Source organism: Magallana gigas, chromosome 2 (assembly GCF_963853765.1).
Source record: "Magallana gigas chromosome 2, xbMagGiga1.1, whole genome shotgun sequence".
NCBI lineage: Eukaryota > Metazoa > Mollusca > Bivalvia > Ostreida > Ostreidae > Magallana > Magallana gigas.
The window spans coordinates 45,312,251-45,332,615 of record NC_088854.1 but is presented as its reverse complement, the minus strand read 5'-3'; the positions used below and the strand labels follow the sequence as shown (position 1 = coordinate 45,332,615).

General features: G+C 34.6%; 2 protein-coding genes across 3 annotated transcripts; one reads left to right on the top strand and one right to left on the bottom strand.

Moving 5' to 3' along the window:
- Positions 1-128: 128 nt before the first annotated feature.
- On the bottom strand, positions 129-20,364 carry LOC105325321 (cytoplasmic FMR1-interacting protein). 2 transcript variants are annotated; one of them, XM_034445473.2, is made up of 30 exons: positions 20,214-20,313; positions 18,877-18,891; positions 17,979-18,197; positions 17,500-17,577; positions 17,128-17,229; positions 16,833-17,014; positions 16,126-16,351; positions 15,914-16,018; positions 15,614-15,817; positions 15,074-15,190; positions 14,645-14,722; positions 14,289-14,503; positions 13,866-14,013; positions 13,386-13,545; positions 12,770-12,852; positions 12,062-12,135; positions 11,775-11,871; positions 11,586-11,662; positions 11,380-11,488; positions 11,137-11,256; positions 10,624-10,823; positions 10,148-10,235; positions 9,604-9,747; positions 8,871-8,961; positions 8,497-8,627; positions 2,648-2,726; positions 1,868-1,983; positions 1,363-1,601; positions 871-1,018; positions 129-740 (listed from the first exon to the last, which is right to left on the bottom strand). In XM_034445473.2, the coding sequence occupies exons 1-30, from the start codon at positions 20,214-20,216 to the stop codon at positions 573-575; spliced, it is 3,816 nt and encodes a 1,271-aa protein (XP_034301364.2). In that variant the 5' UTR covers positions 20,217-20,313; the 3' UTR covers positions 129-572. The 2 variants fall into 2 exon arrangements, with proteins under 2 accessions (XP_034301364.2, XP_034301365.2); XM_034445474.2 differs by lacking the exon at positions 18,877-18,891 and having other exon boundaries at positions 20,214-20,364.
- LOC105329434 (D(2) dopamine receptor A) lies at positions 3,975-7,399 on the top strand. The gene is made up of 2 exons (XM_011430684.4): positions 3,975-4,494; positions 5,606-7,399. Exon 2 carries the CDS (start codon positions 5,617-5,619, stop codon positions 7,183-7,185), a length of 1,569 nt encoding a protein of 522 aa, XP_011428986.3. The 5' UTR covers positions 3,975-4,494; positions 5,606-5,616; the 3' UTR covers positions 7,186-7,399.
- Position 20,365: the final 1 nt, after the last annotated feature.

The window sequence follows — 20,365 nt, the reverse complement described above, 5'->3', positions numbered from 1 at the left end:
TGATTACTTTTTTTTATTAGTAAAAATTGCCGCGAACATTTATATGGCAGGAAATATTTTTAAATTCAATCAATAAAATTTGCTATGCGTCTACAATGAAAAAAAAACCCTTGAATTCATAAGGAAAAGACAGTATATTTATGATTTTATTTCGTTATCATATATCATTACACATGGTTGATTACCGGTTGTCTAGTTTGTATAAAAATTGTACACGTTTACAGAGCATGCAATACACAAATTGTATATCACTTTATTACGTCACTTGGTGTCAAGTTATACATATATCATAATCACAAAATCCTTCAATTGTTCAGCACTTTTTTTTTGTAAGGATAGAAGACTTTTATATAGGGAAGACGACACAACTATTTCTCTGCACGCTGTTGGGTTTATCCTGTAAACTGGTACCCCCTCTGTTGACTTGTGCTCACTTTGCTGCCTTCTTCAATGGTCTTTTTTTAAATAAAATGTCCGACAGGTCAAACGACAGACACATTTAAGAATACTATTGAAAACTAGTATCTTATTTCAGTGGTTAATTGCGGTTGATATAAATCCCGATGTTGCCATTATATGGTTGTTGCTAGCGACTGGTGTATGGGCGGCTGGAAGCAGCGCACGTGTTCCACTGGGATACTGTCAGAGTCACTTGTTTTTAAGTATTTGTTCAAAACTGCGAAGATTTGATTGTTCAGAATCTGAAATTTTCTTATACGATCCACCATCTTCTTTAATTGCTGAAAGGAGAAAAATACACGAGACTTATTGCACATTCACACAATACGAAAGGCAATATCCTATTTGCAATTTAAACAAAATTTGATGCAAATGCAAATACATGTAGATTAACAATGATCGCAGACTTACAATGCCTTTGACATTTTCGTCCTTCATATCCACCCTGTTGACCTTGAGAACGTGGTAACAGAAATCCAACGCCTCAAACCTCCGTTGCTGTGACAACAGGACAATAAGAGCGCAACCTGCCCAGTTCAGTCCTTCCCCATACAGCTCTCTGAAAAGAAGAAAAAATACAGAAATAATTTCAACAACGTTCTAGTCAGATCCATTTTAACAAGACCTTAGACTTTCGGGTAGTTGTGTCGAACAGCAATGTTACGTAGGCCTGTCTATTTCATTGCTAGCCACTCAACCACGACTCTTTGAAGTCAAAAAGATTTGTCTGGCTTTTGAGCAAAGACTACGCAATTGGCGCATATTTTGCTTGAAACCGCGTCATTTTTAATTTTTTTGACGCAGGGAATAGATAGCTACGTCCTATATACTGAAAGTCTAAGGTTTTGTCCAAATGGTTCTAAAATTCAAGAGATTCGGCTCAACTGAAAGCATTACACTTACTCGATGGAATACTCGTTTTCCCTGACCGGCATACAGAACACAAACTGAATCGCGCTCCACAGACGATGGAACTCAGAGCATTCGTCAATATTCATGACGCCATTGCCGGGAGGCTGGCCCTGCCAGATCGGGTCCTCCACGAACGTCTTAATCCGGCTCAGCACAATCTCAAACATGGACAGGCCGCAGCACAGCCTCTCCCTGGTAAGTAGGTCACCCTCGGCAGCTATGTCTGCTTGCTATGGACAAAATAAAGCATCAGAATCAAATTTATGACTTTCATCGTTAGGAGTACGGGTTTGAACAGTACTAATACTATCAGATACTGAAAATGTACTATGTTTAGCGGATACTAGTAGGATATTTCATAAAATAATCTGCATTGCATTTAGTGATTGAATTAATATAGCAGAAGCTGCTTTTCTTCCAAAACGTGAAATAGAATACACAGCCAAATGTAATAGTTTTACAGTACTGGTGGATTAAGCACACACAGCGCCCCTACCTGTGGACTGCCGAGCTTGCTGATGACGGGGACCACTTGGAGCGCGGCGTACTTGGCCTCCAGCCTCTTCATCAACGTCTTCAGTTCCTGTTCTTTCTCCTTCCGGTTATCGCCCTCTGTCGGGAGAATCATGCATGATAAAAAGGGTTTTTATGATAGACCGTGCATCGCCTATTTTTTGTTTTTGCTTTTTTATTGCCTTTTGACATTTTTGTGGGGTTTTTTTTGTTGCCTTTTTGTTAAGAAGTCTTAGTAGTTGATACAGTACATTTACATGTATCTGCAAGTATATTTATCATAGAATGTACAAAAACCAAAGACTCTGCGTCAAAAATACTAATCTTTCAAAGTGGTCAATATAAACTACTTATTAAATCATTCTATATGATTTTTTTTCACGCACATGTGTTTTTTTTTTCGTTAGAAACTTCTTGTTCGTTTACAAACGCATAAGGCCTACATCTTATGTTGCAAAGAGTGTATCTGCATACGAGACTATAAACATTGGTTCCAGAGATTCACATTTTTTAAATAAATCATATCTGCCTTTTTAGTTTGTAATGAGGTTGGACCGTTTGTTTGTTTACACTACCAACCTTAATACAATTCAGATTCAAATAGTCGTTAAGTCTTATTTAAAAAACATACATTCGAAACACGATAATAGTATTCATCTACAAGAAACATATTTAATAAATGTCTTATTTGTTTGTTTAAAAGGTGAATAAATTAATCAATTTTAATCAATATCTTATAAGATCCCTTAGAAAGAAGCTGTACCTTTTATTGGTATGAAGGGCTTGGGGATGATGTTCTGGAACGGCGCCGCGTGTTTCAAGTCACACACCTCCTCTTGGGTCTGTAAAAGATAAACAGGAAGTGGTAACTGAATGAACCTTCAATAACAGAGATCGACTCTTTCCTGACCGACCTTTTACATGAACGAAAGATTCAATCAAACACTATAGCAAACTTAATTTTATCGACTGACTTGTGAATTATTTTTTTGAAGTTTTTTTTAAAAATAATTTTTGACGCAAGTGTCGCCTGATCAAAACGAAGCAGTAAACAACCACTGCATTACGTTAATTTTTCAAGTCAATGAACTTACTTAATAAAAACTAAGATGTTTGATATCAGATCATTTTGGCGAGTTTTCTTTTAAACTGAAACAAACCCCTTCATTTCAAAGATAGCGAGAATATATTTCTCTTGCAGCAGATATCGGCGCTGGGCGGGATATCAGTTGGTGATTGGGCCTGACAAGCTGTCAATGTGCTTTCTAGAAGACGCATTGGATGTTTAAACATCGTGCACTCCTAATGCTATCGACTGTTTATTTAGCTGGATAACAATCCATCTCCCATCACTGAGCCCTAATGACTAATTCTATAACCTATACAAATATCCGATTGAGATTCACAAATCATAAAGTCAATAGATATCCAATTGTGTTTTGTCGGGTTGTGCAAGGGTGACATACACCTATAGTATTCCTTTTCTTGATACACAACATTTGCAATGGTTATTTCGAAATGATACGTGCAGCACGATATTGCAATTGTCATTAAGGATAACAAGCAATTAAATTACCTCTGGATGATTAAATAAAAATCTATAGAACTAGCGTAAAAAATATCTGACTCCCATTACACAAGCAATGCACGTAATTTGTTTACCTCCCTTTTTTAAAATTTGGTCCTTAAGATACATTTGTTAAATTTCCCAAACTTGAAATACTCGTGATTTAAAACTAGAGCAATGTAATATTTTCGTTATTTTAAACCAGATGTGTTCCTTTACTTAAAAAGAGTAAAGGGGATAAAAAACGGAACTAAAATTAACTACCACAAGGTATGTTCTCGTACAGTCAGAAAACATCGAAAGAATGACGAAAACTAAAAGATAATAGCGTAACAAAGAATCGAAGCAAAGAATCCTTTTCATTATCACTTCGTCTCCATTTCAAGATGTAATAAATCTATAAACTTAGGCATCAACCCAACAGATGTTGATATTATACAATCAAGATTTATCTACACAAATTTTCCATCAAAGATTCGCGGTTTGCCAAGTTCTTTGAAGAACCCAGTATACTGAGTGACAAAAAAGTGAACCACACGGCGAGGAGATGCTGGGGGTTCTTGGGGGCTGGGATATACCGACACCACGCGATATACATATAAAAACCTTACGTAGAGCAAAAACAGCCAATTCCTCCAAGAAATGCATTCATTTCCGGGTCATTCTCAACAGGTGGACGTTTTGTGACAATAGATAAGAGAATTCCCGTTTTAGTCTGTTAGTCCCCTCGCGCGTGTTCCAAGCTAATTAGCCGGTAATTACGGTTATTTCCAGGGCCCGGACGAGGAGAGAGTCGGTACCCCCCAGTGAAATTTTGACGAATCATATCTGGAATAAACAAATATTCGTGTGCAGTGATGACAAGAATAATCTGTTACAAGAATTCCTGAAGGGTCCGGGCATGATAAGATCTCTATTGCTCACACGATATAGAAAACCCCGAAAGGTGACTCCGGAGAGCGACGAGGGACAATAGGACTAAGAAACCCACTGAAACTCACAAGGACTATAGCTCTTATCAAACCGGATTATAGATTTCACAGGTAATAATCCTTTTTTAAAGTCAAATGTTATTCAAGTACAAAAATAAATAATAATAAAATTTAACAATCAATTAAGAATTGAAACTGTTTCGTATTGGCAATTATTTTAAAAGTAAATGTTATTATTGTAATTATATACACTAAAATCCTAACAATTTGTTTAAACGTGAATACTAATTTTATTCATAGAATTATTAAAGTACTTTTGAAAGATAATGATACATAACAAACAAAATGAGAACATTCCTTTATAAAAAAGTTTTACGAGTATAAAACAGAGTTGTGAACCTTCTATTTATTTTTAACTTAAACGTCGCAATACCTAATGCAGTTTATCTCTGCAATTTAAAAATAATACATGTAATTTAAATATTGATAAAACGAGTAATACATTGCTGTAACGATAGACACTTTTGTCCGTAAAAAAAACCAGATGTCCGAAAAGTAAAATCATGATCACTTAACTGTAGTCTACTATTGAATACCTTTGGATTTTGATCTTGACTGAATTTTCACCATCATATCAAATCCAACAATAATCAATACATGTATAATGAAACAAATTTCCATGATTTAATGTTTCGCGAAAAATACTATAAGCATAACAAAAATCTCCACTACATGTATATACGCCATTGCGGCATGTATAAAAGAGAGCTAGTATCTAAATCATCAAAGAAAATTATTTTTTTTTATTCAAGTTCACTTTCTTTAACTTGACAGTAAGTAGTAAGAAATTTCTAACGCACAAATACTCTTGAATATACAATTATTTCTTTGATACGTTCTGAGGAAAATCTAACCGTAAATAAAAAAAAAGAAAGTAGCGAAGTCAACGCCAAGGAAAAGTCAAGGCCAGAGAATAATGACATAGTTAAATTCCTCAAACCAAAAGGTAGCTCTGTATACAGTTTGATAAAGACTCTAAGACACCTTTAACTGTCTCTGTTACATAAACTCAAAACAGTGTGACGAACCGACTGAAGGACTGACATGACCTGAACATCTTAAAATGAACATTATTACAAATCAAGTAACTTAATAAAAATTCATTTTTTAGTCTTTCTTATTCATCTTCTAACATATGAACACATTTTTCATGCCATTTCAGATCATTTGAAAATGACCGTCTGCAACTTCAGCTCCACTAACGTCGACTTCCTTCACGCAACCTCCGAACTTGAAAGTGTCACAAGATGGCTTCAATTTTGCAAGGCCGCTTACGTCGACGAATGCGACATGTACACCCTTCGTCCAAAACTCACCAACCTTTCCGTGTTCTTCAGCGAAGCAACTGAAGAGGATTGTCTGAACACCAAACAGTTAACGGTTTACTGCATTTCTCTGATTCTAAGTGTTCTGATCATTCTTGCAAACAGCGTCATTCTCGCAGCCTTTGTGTATGGCCGCAATCGTCTGCTGAAAAGTTCCAACATCCCTGTCATCAGTTTGGCGCTCTCGGATCTTCTGACCGGAATCACCTTCCTGTACAGCGCCACCTGGAATCTCATTCTTTTGGACGCCGGGTATGACTTTGATCTAACGAAGATCCAACACTATGCAAGCTTGCGTTCCAACTACTATCTCTGTTTGACTCTGGATGGACCAGGCTTCGTGTTCGCTTGCATGATGTCCTCTGTCCTCAGTTTGGCCGTTATCGCATCAGACCGATACCTGGCAATATTTCACTCTTATCGCTACCACTTTTGGATCACAACACCAAGAATGGTATTTGCAATAATCGTGATTTGGTTGATTTCCTTAATTGTCAGCATTCTCCCTCTAGTGGGATGGAACAACTGGAATGGAACGTGCCAATTAACCGATGTTATGCACTATGACTATCTGGTACTGTGGAGTTCCATCTGCTTCATATGTGGTTTCCTAATTCTTTTCATATATCTACGGATATTTATTGTTGCTCGAAAACACAGCCGTCAGATTGAGGCACAGGTGACATCAACATCCAGCAACAGTGAAACCGTTCCACCAGAACCAAGGGTAAGCAAAGATTTCACGGCCATGAAATCACGAAATGAAACATCCGGTTCTCTACGGAGTTCAAAATCCACGGTCGACTATCTGGAGGACAGTGGTTGTCATGACGTCACAGAAATGAATACGCTGTCCACACAAGAATCAAATACAACTGAGCCACAGAACAAAGAAAAAACTTGCGAAAAAGATCAAAGAAACGGGGAAACCTCGGATACAAACGAGGTAGTGTCAGAGTCAGGGGAAACCGACCAAAATCCAGGCAAAGACAAAGACGATGAGAAAGATCTGTCAGCAAAACCTGAAAACAAACCCAAATCTGCTGAACAGATTCCATCCATGATGAAGCAGAAGGACAGAAAAAGATCAAGTGGAGCCACCGTAGTCTTCGTCAAAGAAGAAAAGACTAAAAAGGCCAAAGCAGAAAAGAAAGCAGAAAAGAAGCGGTTTCAGAAGCCCACAATGAAGGCTGTACGGACCACGGCCATGATTCTGGGCGCCTTCTACATCTGCTGGACGCCATTGTTGGTGTACCTTCTGTTGAAGGTACAGGACCAGAATCACAACCTCACCGTCTACTACTTGTTTGTTGGGACACAGCTGAACTCTCTCTTTAACCCTCTTGTGTACGGATTCCGACAGACTGATATCAAGAACACACTCCACAGAATGAGGACTTGCCAAAAGGCATATTAAGTTTCCTTATTGCAAGCATCTGCATTCATGATTTTTTTTTTTTGAGGATTTGAAAGTGTAGAAAATTTTAAATATTGATGTCACCTCCAAAACCATGTATGTGGCACAAGTGAATGTGAATGAATATTGGACTTAACACTGCCTGCGATTATACAGGGTCTACTGAATCTCAACTTTAGATCTGAAGGTTTTTTTTTCTTATTTTTTTTTAAATTCTACAAAATCATGCATTCAAAAAAGAAATCATTCAATTTAATACTGGTAGCATTGATACTATAAAATCAATGTCTGTCAATTTCTCTTTATATGCATGGATGTTGTCAAAAATAGTAATAACAATAATCTAAGCTCTTTTTATGTGATGTAATTTGATGTTGTTAATATTAATATGAATGATGATTGATATATATAAATGTACCAAGAATTTTGAAAATTCTAGCTTTATTAGCAGATGTCTGTTATTCTAGTGAATAAAATTATTCAGGATTTATATTAAGCTATGATATTTTCCATGTAAAATGTTTGACTGGGCTGCCTTGTAAAGAAATACGACCAGGATTGCCATTCTATCAACACATGGAAACAAGTCCTTGTCAGAATACTCTCTTGACTCTTAAGAGTATGTCATTTAGTTTTAGATGGAGCTAAGACAGCCAATATTTAATCACCTGTTCTACCTACATACGAAATGCAAAGCGGACTTCAGACATGATTGTCTGGTAGACAATATTCATCTATTCTTGTTTCATTAGCATTCAGTATCAAAATTAAAATCCATTTAAATCTGCTTGTATACATGTATATGTACAAAAATGAATGTAGCAAGTATGCCAGCGTAAGCTATATACATTTTAATTAGATTGCCAGCATTTGGCACTGAATGACATTTGTCAGTTTTAGCATGAAGACATCAAATCCATTGGAAGTATTGCAAATGCTTACAGACTGTGGGCAAACTCACTAAGGGTCCACTCAATCAGAACAGGGCATGAATAAACCTGTATTCATGGAACAGAGCAAATTCAAGTTAGTCTGCCAACAGTCAGTAAGCATATGCAAGACTGGCTGTGGAATTCTGGTGATGACAGCATAAAGATTTTATACAGAATACTCACTTATTTACCAGCAATTGTCCTACCAGAATAAGATGCAGTTAACCATATTACATGTATAGCAAGTTGGTTAATAGAATGGGATTTTCACATACAAGATACCAGCCTTTTACCACAAGTTACAAATCAGGAAAATGTTTGATATCAATTTTTTTTACATGAGTGAATTAAAATGAAAAATTTAGCACACAATACTTACCAGTGCTTGTTCCACCAACATACAGAAAAGGATGGCATTTCCTACTTCTCTGAAGCTTTGGAAGACCTCTGTCCTCAAATCAGGGTACTGAATCAGTTCAGCAAGCTGAGCCTGATAGTAGCCCATAACACCTGTGATAACAAAATAAACTTAGTGAATACATTCACTAGCAGGAAAAATGGATTTTATTTCACTTTTCTCTTCTAACATTTATAATGGAGGAGTCACATTACAAGAAAATTTGAGCTCAATCCAAAATTTCTACTCAAAATTATTTGCACATATATTGAAAATTTCATGTATAAACATTTGACTAAGCAAAAAACATGAATCCTACAAAAGAATGGACCATCAATGATTGCAATGGGTATTACCTGGGGAACCATAATCGTATCTGAGAAGACGACACACATTGGGCATCACCGTCATCAATGTCTTCACATAGTCCATTAGAGTTCCTTTCAACTGTAATACAAAGACATACATGAACAACTTAGTGCTGAGGCAGTCTTATACTTATCAATGAACTGGTTTTCCACCGAAAATTTCAGAAAGAAAAAAATCTATACTAAATTCAAAAATGAGATTCTCTCAATTCCTGAACATTGGAAATGATTTCACATTAAAAACAGAAAACAAATCTCATATACAATTCTTTTTCTTTTTTTCATTTTAATAAGCTCCAACAGAACAGCAATAACGGTAAATAATTTAATTCTGATTGTAACACCTCATTTGATTGGCTAAACAAATTCATATATATCGTATAACATAACTTGCCTACGTCACAATAAGACGCGCTAGCGAAACATATTAATCCGCTTGACGTTACGTTTAAATTTTGTACAAATTAACATATTTTAACTAATTAATGGGCTTTATTATCTTATTTAAATAGTAGAAAATTATATTATAAGAAATAAATTTAATTTCTACCTATGTTATACGAGTATAACATAACTTGGAACAGTTTACGCTTTTTTATAAACCGCTTCGCGGTTTTATAAAGCATAAACTGCCCCAAGTTATGTTATATCGTATAACATAGGTAGAAATTAAATTCATTCCTTAAATGTATTAAAAACACAATTGATCCCTGATAGTTACCAAAGCTTGAACAATTTTGAGCAGCTCCTCTATGACAACTGCTATTCCCTGATATCCAAGCAGACGACACATGGATCTGAAGTGAGGGACTCCGACAAAGCTGTGGTAGAGCCCGTATATTGCACTGAATGATGTGGTCAAAGCCTGAAACATACACCAAACACACAGAATCAGACGTCTATCATTTGAATACTGTACATTCCTTATCTTATTTATTCCACTGTTTTGTATCACATCATGAGAATATAAAAACGCGTGCACCATTTTTGGGTTATAATTTCATACAGTTCAAAAATGTCTGGAAAATAAAAGCAGCCTTTTAAAATCTGAAAGGATAGCTTCTTGCGACTTTACACGGATATTAATTCCTCGCAATTAATAAGAAATCTAAAGTTATCGTTATAGCATTGTCAGAGAGTAAATGACAGTCTAAATGCACAATGAGAATAAAAAAATCAAAAATATATGTAAGACTGGCCATATAGAAGAAGGTGAAACCGGTTTACATATTGTACATTTTAAATTTTTTAACATCTATTTTTACCTTTGTGCCCCAAATATAAGAGTAAGATGGATTGGGTTGTTTCTCTCTCTGACTAGCTGGGGCGAATGGCAAAACCGTCTTGACAAATCTAAGTGAAAGTAAAATACAGTTTCAATGCACTTAGCACACATTCAGGTATAGATATATCATAACTGTAAGGAACTTTATGAAATGATTGGAGAGAAACTACAGTAAGATTCAGAGCCAGTCATGTAATGAGACCCAAATGAATGAGAATCTCATATAACATAGTTATGTATTATCAGTTGAGATTTCAGCTAAACTTACTAATCCAATGAACTGTACTAAAATGGACCACAAGACAAAGCACTCAAAGCTATTTATCCAATAACTAAATTTATGGAAAGCAAAATTTTAACATTCAGTGAAGTTAATATATTCAAGGTGTTCACCAAGCTCTGCTGGAGAGGCCCTACAAATCCTGACTGGTTATGAGTGATTTTGTTGAGACATACCTGTTGGTGGCAGCATTGTAGCAGTAGTTGGGCAGGAAGTCGTAGTTGACCTCCCAGAACACATGGAGGGTGATTCGACCATAGGGCGCCGAGACGTTGTGGTTGGCCTCCCTCATCATGGCATCAAAATCGTTCAGCGAGATGAACTTGTTCATCAGTTTGTGGGCCAGCCGGTTACACTCTACCAGACCTTCCAGCTCCTTTAATTAAAAAAAACCAAACTTTGTTAAGGATGTTTGATGCCAGCTATTTTGTTCAAGTAGCATCTTTTTTAAAAATTAGATACATTTATCTTGAGACAAACAGCATGAAAATAAGAGTTTTATTTCATGTATTCACTCTGAATTTCATACAGCAGTTATATATATAAAAGTTTCCCCTTTATTATATACATATATATATATATATATATATATATATATATATGTGTCAATCTCAGTTCTGCTGGAACTTTAATGAATTAGTGCATGTGCATTTAGAGGTTGGGAGGATTTTTTCAATACATGTACTTACAACAATGCCTGTCAACTCTCCTCCTTCAAACCTGGATATAGCAACATCTAGAGCCTTTTGTAGGGACGCGTTGACCCTCTGTCCAATCAGACGATTCAGATCTATGGAACGACCCAGAATCTGAAATATATGAAATATTGAAAAACATTCAGTGCTCAAAGTACATAGAACAAGTACATGTAATGATAGAGGACATAACTGAACTGGATCTGACAATGTTTAGAATAAGTAGTTACTGCATACCTGAACATGCCTCTGTTTCAGAAGGGTCTGGTATCTATTGGCAACTGGATAAAGGATTTTTGTTCCAAAGCTGGCACATTCAGCTCGAAATCGTTTGTCAAGCATAATACTACAATACATTTAAAATGAAATGGTTATTAATTCATTTATCAAATTTAATTAAGGTGATATAAAAAATACCTTAAGTTTGAGAAAAATCTACCAACCTGCCCGCTAAGTGTTTGTAGTAAGCAAAGATTTGATCACTGAGTTTGTACACAAACTGATCAAAGCAGAGGTTCACCTGTCAACAGACAATTTAATATTCACAATAACGAACACTGATTGATTAAAACAAACTATTTACATGTATTAGCATCTATGACCAGAAAGATGAACTTTTTCCATATCCTTACCTCTGCTTCCACCTCATCGTAGAGGAATTGTTTATGAAATTTGGTCAAAGCATAATGGCCGCTGTCATTATACAGATCCAAGGGATAAAGGATGTATCTGAAATTCACAAGACAAATGGAGTCGAGTTATCTTTCTTTCAGCATTACAATTACAGAAACATTGAGAATCAAAAACAAAAGTACTGTCTAAATCAATTGTGTATCATGCAATTTGTAAAAAAAACAACAACTCATTTACACCTATTGAACAGTCATGTACTTTATTTATCAGATATACATGTACTTACTCCATCATGGAAGCATCTTTTGTTTCTAAAACATGGTCTGTGAGAATCCAGGGCATGGACATTTCAATGGGAAACTATAACCATCAAATGGTACGAAGTAAGGCATAGATCAAAGGTATTGTAATGACTTTTACTTCAATTCAGTTCAACACTCTCAATAACCACTAAAATGCAATGCATACATACACAAGCATGTGCCTTAAAGGGGCATGGTCACGATTTTGGTCAAATTTTTTTTTTTTGATTTTAATGTTTACAATGCTTCAGTAAGGCATTTTTAATAGGCAACCAAAATTTGAGTGTCCTTTGTTGAGTTATAAGCGAGATACAGAGCTTACAATTCTTCGCTATGTAAACAAAGCGTTTGTTTACATTTTGAATGTTGAAGTGAAAATTCCAGTTTTAGACCTCAAATAAATGTGTTAATCGTTAGGAACTGTTTATTTATGCTTAAAATGAATAAGAATATAGACAAATTAGCTTGAAAAAGATTTTTTACTGGTATATTGAACCTATGTAAACAAAAACAAGGCACAAGCCTTGTTTACATGAAGAAGAATTCTGAGCCATGTATCTTGCTTATAACTCTACGACTGGCACCCAAATTTCATTTGATCATTAGAAATTCATTCCTAAAGCATTGTAAAAAAAAAAGCAGAAAAATAAAATTTGACCAAAATCGTGACCATGCCCCTTTAAACAACTTACCTGTATTCTTTTTCCCATGGTCATTTCCAAGAAGAATTCTCTGTACCAAAGCTGAGATAGGTCACAACATCTGTGCAGCGAATCTGAAATCAAAGCAGCATGTTGTAACAATATAAGTATTGACATGTACCAGTAAATGTACTGGTTTTACATTATCAATATGTATACAAGGGTCTAAGTTAAATAATTGGTGTTTTTTTTAAAAAAACTTATTCATGATGCAAAACATACTGTAGAAGCAGAAATATTCGTTGTGGATTTAATTTCGTTATTTTCGTTGGCCATATAATTCAACGAAATTAAATCCATGACAAATTTTTAACCCAAGTATCCATGAATGCAAAGAGATTACGATATGACGAAATTAAATGCCAACGAAATCTTATTTGGTTTAAAAACAACGAAATTTTGACCCAACGAAAATATATGTTTCTACAGTAGATCCATGTTTGATGAAATTTAGTAGACATTAGAATTTAAGATTTAATTTTAAAACTCCGAAACAAAATTGAATTTGGAAGAATAATAAATAAATAAAACAATATACAGTTTTGAGAAGTCTATCAATAACGCAGCAAAACACTTTAGGACTAAGGGCGTTACACAGGATACAGACCATTGAAGTTGAGGAGGTAGTTCCAGTAGAACGAGTCCTTATGAAACTGGTCAATGGCCATCAAATGCTGTCCATCAATGTCTTTCCTCAGGGTCTTCTTGCCGCTACCCCCACTCTTGTCTGCAATCAGGGACTCCAGCATGGTTCTCACCATATACAGCTGGTAAAAAAAAATGACAGAAGTTTGGACTTACACATTGTTAAAATTTTTTTTTTTACAGATTTACCTCTATCTGATCAATGAAAACATGTGAGGTTTATTCCACGCAGATTTACTTTTATCACTGAACATTGAAAGAATAAGTAATTCCCATTTGAATATCACAAAATCCAGCCCAAGAAATTGCCTTTTGACATCTTTTGACCCTCAAGAAACTATTTCTAAATAATTCAGATTTTTATAAGTTCATGTAACACCACATGCCCGAATACATGTACATGTACTGGTATAACAATATGATTAAAGGACAGACAACTTACCTGTGTAGTTGAAGGACCAACATTTCTGCGCGGGACTTTGATGGTGAATCCCTCATCTGGATCTTTTTTACCCTTCATGGCTGGGTCATCATGAGGCTCTACTCCTCTCATCCAATCAACACAGGTGTCTCGCACTGAGAGAATCAATCTGTGGGTATGCAGCAAACAATTAATGTAAACCAATCAAAAGCAACGCTCAAAACTTACAATGCTATATACAAAACTTTAAGCAACTACCACCAAATAAAGGAGGCATTGTTCTTTACACCATGAATATGCTTGTGAATTTATATACTCAACATTCTGGTAACAGTTAGGTATTTACTACCTTCAAATAATGAAAGTGTAAAAATAATAACATTTTACAGCACTGATGTGATTGGGCACAATCATGTATTCGTATTCCATATGACTCAAACTTACACTTTGATGACATCATTTTTCTTTCTAATGGCTTTCCTGAGAGGATCTCTTAAACCAAGTTGAACGAAGTCTTGTAAGGCTGCATAAATATGTCTCCTAATGGCGTCCAGAAATACTGATTCCATTCTGGCCATCAAGAGTTGTAGCCCCTTAATCATGGCTATTACTTCAACAATGGCAAATTTTTCGTCACTGCTGTAGTTGTATCGAGTGGACTGTAAAAAAAGAACTGATTTTACTAGCACAATAAAACATGTAAAATGTAATGTATATCAGGCTTTGTGGATTCATTAAAAACTATGTATAAAAGACAAGACATCACAGTTGATTAAAGTTTTGAGATTCGATCTACTTACTCTTTCATACTCCTCGGCATCTTGTGGACATTCTGGATTCTGGTGGGTGTCAGTGGGATGCAGCAATTTCCACGAGTACTGAAACATACCAAAACTAATCCATTAATCAAGTACAGAAACAACAATTGTCCACTGCAAGTCTTCGTCACATATTGTTCTCCTAAAAAATTCATGTACTACCAGTATGTACATTTAGATTTTTTGAAGTGCTTTAAATCTAATACTAAATTTTTCTTTTAACATGCAATCATATTGCATATCATTTTAATTTCTAATGACAAAATCCCTTTCTACTTGGTAATTGCTATATGTGTTCAGATTTCAATCAATAACTTTAAAACAATACCATTCTAATTGCATTATGTGTTAAAAACTCGACCAGTACAGACAAGACATGATATAAGGGAGACTTTGATGTTGTGTACTGACCAGTTCCATGACCTGCTGGGTCCAGGCCGACATCAGATGAAGTCCCCGCAGGGCCAGGTCACTCAGCTCCTTGTTCTCACTGTCGGTCCGCGGGCACTCGCGCGTAGTCGTGATGGCCTATATACAAAATTCCTTATATGGTGTATCATAATACATGGCGACTACAAATTCATGGCTTTGATGGATACCCCTCTCCCAGGAATTGGGTTTCTCAATGAATTATAAAATAAACTTATCTTTATTATATACTGGTATACATACAAATAAATAACAATCTCATACACCTAAAACAATCTGCAAAATTGCCCCAAAGAAATTTATTCTACATTAATGTTGAATGATGGTACTGTAATATGAGACCAAAATAGGAGCTGATATAAATCTAAATGACTGTATAGAATTACTTGTAAATACTATTCATTTTAAATTGAATTTCACTGCATTTTACATTTCTATCCTTTTTAGGAAATACATGTACATGTATGACTATATAGATATTTCGATATTGTTACTCCTGTTGGCTTTTACTGTTTTCTTTACCTCATTGCTATGTCTTGCCAACTGGCTGATGTATGCCATATGGTCCTCTCTTATGGCCTCAAGATTTGCCAACAGATTAGACTGGGGGCTAAGTTGGCTGGACTCACAAAATGTCCATCTGGAGGGGTCAAAGTTCAAGCTCTTCTGAATGTAATGGTAAGGTTTGATCTGCATGTCTCCATAAAGGGGGACAACTTCTAGTTGCTGAAACATGACATATACATGTGAGTACCGTACATGCAACACAAAAACTTCAATTAATTCTTAACATACATTATGGACATTGATCAATTTACTTACCTTTAATATTCTATCTATTTTAGTCAAATTCACTCTCTTTTTGCCATCCATTTTGTAAATACTGTTTTCTTTATTGTCCATCAGGAATAATCCAAAGGCCATGACCTAAAACAAAATACACAACGAGGTTTAAAAAGAATGGAATTCATGTCCATATTTCAGATCATTTACATAAACAGGTCCATATACTAGGATATACTGAACATCTGTACCTTAACCAGCATGTGTTTTTCGGAGGGTTCCAAGAAGAGCCTATTTTCGTACATATGTACGGAGATGTTCACAACATCAGCCAGGAGTTCCTCGTACCCCGGTGTGATTTCTAGACTCTCCTTCAGCATATCACGGATTTTGTTCTGGGTAGCCAGAAACATAGAGAGATTCTGAGATTCTTGAAGAGACTGGGGGTCTGCCATTACTTTTAAAAACTGGGCAGCTCTGAAAACAAAATTACAGATTCATTTAGCCCATTATAAATTATCTCTTTTTTTGATAAAATATTCTTATCCCATTCATATAGAAAATCAACTTTTATTAAGTTGATGTAAAAAATTAAATTTGTTTATTTTATCAATCGATTCAAAAATCAAACATTAAGACTATTTCATACACAGGTAAATAAATTTGGCATTTTCAAGCCTTGCTTCAACATTTATAAATTGAGAAGATATTCAATTCACCCCTTTGATTCAATTTCTAGAATTTAAGCAGAAAAAAAAGTGATTTTTCTTTAGTAATGACAGTACCAGAGTACCAGTACTTATCTGTGAAAAATTTAATGAAATGTCAAACGGAATAATATCTTTCCGACAGATATTTTGACTCAGATAACCTAGTTCACACAAAATGTATATAACACAGCTCTTCTCCAATCAAAAAGCATGTTAGAACCAGAATAAAATTAAATATTAATACAAACCTTCTATATGCTGAATAATCATTCTTGACACTAGCTTTCATGTTTTTAAGTTCATCCAACTCAGCAAATGTGTTGATGAATTTCCCTAATGTTAGCAGATAAGCTTCAGAGACAAAATCATTTCTTTTTTCCCTGTGACAAAGCCTTTTCACTTCATTTCCAAATCTTTCTATTGCTCTTTTCTGTTGAGAAAAATCAGATACAGGAAATTATGATCTGAGATAATCTCCATAATATCATAATTATGATTACAATACATATATACAAGCAGAACAACTTCAATGCTTAGACATACTGTGAAATACATGAGGTCCATTAACTTTGAGACTTGTGGGTCTAGAACCTCTACAATCTTGTTGTAAATCTCCACCCGGTTCGGCTGCTCATTACTTTTAACCTGTAAAATGTCAAAAACATACAGTATGTGTGCAAATTAAAATTTTCTCATTTTCGTCCGTTTCATTAAAAGTTCCACTAATACCTCATCTGTAAAGTGTATAAACATTTTGGAGATTACTTATATAATTATCCAAAGAAAACTTGACAGAATACAGCCAAAATTTCCAACTTCCCAGTCGACTACAAGGATCCTATCAATAGGTCAATACCTATACGATGGATAGGATACAATGGTCAATAGGGAAAGCTGTGGCTGAACAGCACTGACCTGTGGCAGGGCTCTAGAACAGCACCTCCATGTGTACAGCATAGCAGCATACTCCTGTCCCTCCTCCAGCAACTTGTTCTATACAAAACAAAGTTTATTTGAGACTAACAAACTACCAACCAATAAATAATACAAAGATTTTATTATCGATAATGAAAATTATTTCAACAGAGTTTTTTGGTTTCATCAATTTAACTCTATAGATTTAAACATAATAAATTTATGAGAAATGCTAGTTGTTTATGCTTCAAAATCCCCTAAAATCTTAAATTGAATTTATTTCCTGCTTCCTTACCATTTCTATTTTTAGCTCATAAAAGTGCTTGTGATTTAGATGGTGCACTTCTTTAATAACACTATTTAAACTAAGTGTATACAATCATAATTTTTTCAATTACACTGTCATTAAATGCTTCATTACAGAAGACACTTGTGTCACAATTTATATGTACCAGTACAACTCAAACTTTCCAACTTACAAGGTCTGCATGGACAGTTGCCTCTTCTATGTATTTTGCCACTCCTGTCACATATGCACTTCGGTCTTCAAAGTTTGTGTCGAAATTGGCCTGGTACTGTATGGAGAGGGACATTCCCTCGATGCATGGCTGCTGATCAGGGAGGGGAAGCTCATCCAAGACGTCAACATTCTGAAGAGCATCCGTCAGCGTGATCTTCTCACCTATTCCGTGATCCCCCTGTAGATGACCAAATGAAATTAAATTATGGGTACATGTATTAGCACTTGGTTTATATGTATCAATATCATTAGCATTATATTTAGATGTTCTTAAAAACACAATATATGTCATATGTACATTCCACTGTAAGGTATTCTTTGATTCTTAAAACCTAAAACATACGGTCATCCATTATGTGTAGAACCTGTACATGTCACAACATGGTATTCTTTGTAACTCAAATCTTAGGATGCATGTACAGTCAAACCAATTTAAACCTTTTGAAATCAATAATGGATTTTTACACATATATGTACTTCAACGAATAAATTACCTAAAATCAACCTAAATATGTTATAAATCTTTGTTTTGTCACATCATTAATGTTATTGAATTTGTTAAATTGTTAGGAAGGTTTCACTCTTCTTTTCCCTTCTTTTTGCCAATGCAGTTTGGAATCTACCAAACCACAAAATCTTTGTTTTTAAGATGTATCAATTTTATCATGGTACATCAAATTGAATTCCATATAAACATTTATATGAAATGATTTTAGTAAAGAAATGAAATGTTTTAATTCTAAAATAAGATACAATATACATATTAATTTATTTCCTCTTAAAGGGACCTCGAGGTTTTAAGTTTGTCAATCTTAGAAGTAGAGTAGATGGAAATAGATTAATTGTTCATATCTTACCAATGACATACAAAGCTACAACAATAAAAATTAAGTTGTGGATTATAAAATGCATTTTTTGTATGTACATACTGGGCTACTGGTAGTATGTATTACAGTATTTGGTTTTGTACATAATTACACAAAATATTAACACTACATGGAGTACAATGTACTGGTACTGTGGTCTCATTAATATTTGTTGAGCAAAAATTTTCGTTGATTTCAATGTTGAGTCAATCTGTAATATTAATTAAACATTTACTATGAAATATAATATCTAATAACAATTATAACATATATCTACAGTCTACGAATTTATGTATCCTGGAAACTGAATTTCATAAAATTTTACAGAGTTTTGTTTACTGACTCTACTATACATCCCGTGATTTTTGCGATGATCTAATTTTCGCCTTTTTCATGATCACTTTTACATCACAAAATGGTCAATAAGCAAAAATCATATCCAGTAATGTTTGGTTTAAGATACATTTTGAATCGTAAAAATGACTGATGCAAATAAAAAAGTTACGCATTTTCTCCATTTTCGCAAATGTTTTGACATGCGGAAAACAACCTAAATAAATGGTATATTAATAAAACCACAGAACTTGAAAACCAGAAAACATTTTCATAAAACATGCAAAACATGCAAAATGAGTAATCAAGGACAAATATACGGACAGGATATGTAGCCATTGCATTTACTGCAATAAATAAAAAAAAATTCACTTTTCAATTTTAATTTTCAATTTCTATTCTGTTATTATAATGAACAAGACAAAACCTTGTACCTATATTACTTTATGACAGGTGATTACTTATAAACAAATCAGAGATACCAAAGAGTTTTATCAAAACAATATACTTTACTGGGATTAGAGAGAGAGAGAGAGAGAGAGAGAGAGAGAGAGAGAGAGACCTTCTATTACAAAGGAACCAATAAGTTATTTCAATTATGAAATCAAAATATTTAAATAAAATGTTAAAACTTCACAATGTAAAATAGCTTTCCACAAAAGAGCTATTAAAATTACTTAAACTTTAAGTTACAATTAAGGTACAGATCTGAAGCATCAATAAACAAATGTCAAATTGAAATTATTTAAAAGGACTTTGCACAAGTAATAATGACGATCGACATTCCTTGTTTGATAAACAGGAATTTTCGAAATATGTCATACAACCATAACATTAACATGATAAAAATCCGGCTTAATCTTAGCTCTGAAATAGGATCTAGCGCACATAGAGCAAAACGCAGAGAATATTTATGCATATTTCAGAACTTCCTGAAAACGGGATCAAATCCTTTAATATCTACGAATCATGAAAGGCAAACTAGACATTCTTACCATTCTTAAAACCTTCAATTACGGATCAAATCATTAAGTAGGTCTGTATTTCCTATCTCGTACCCTGCCCATTATTGTTTGCGGAAGTGACATTTATCAGTCAATAGAGGGCGCATCTTGACTATGTAATTTTAGAACTGGAAAGAAATTTT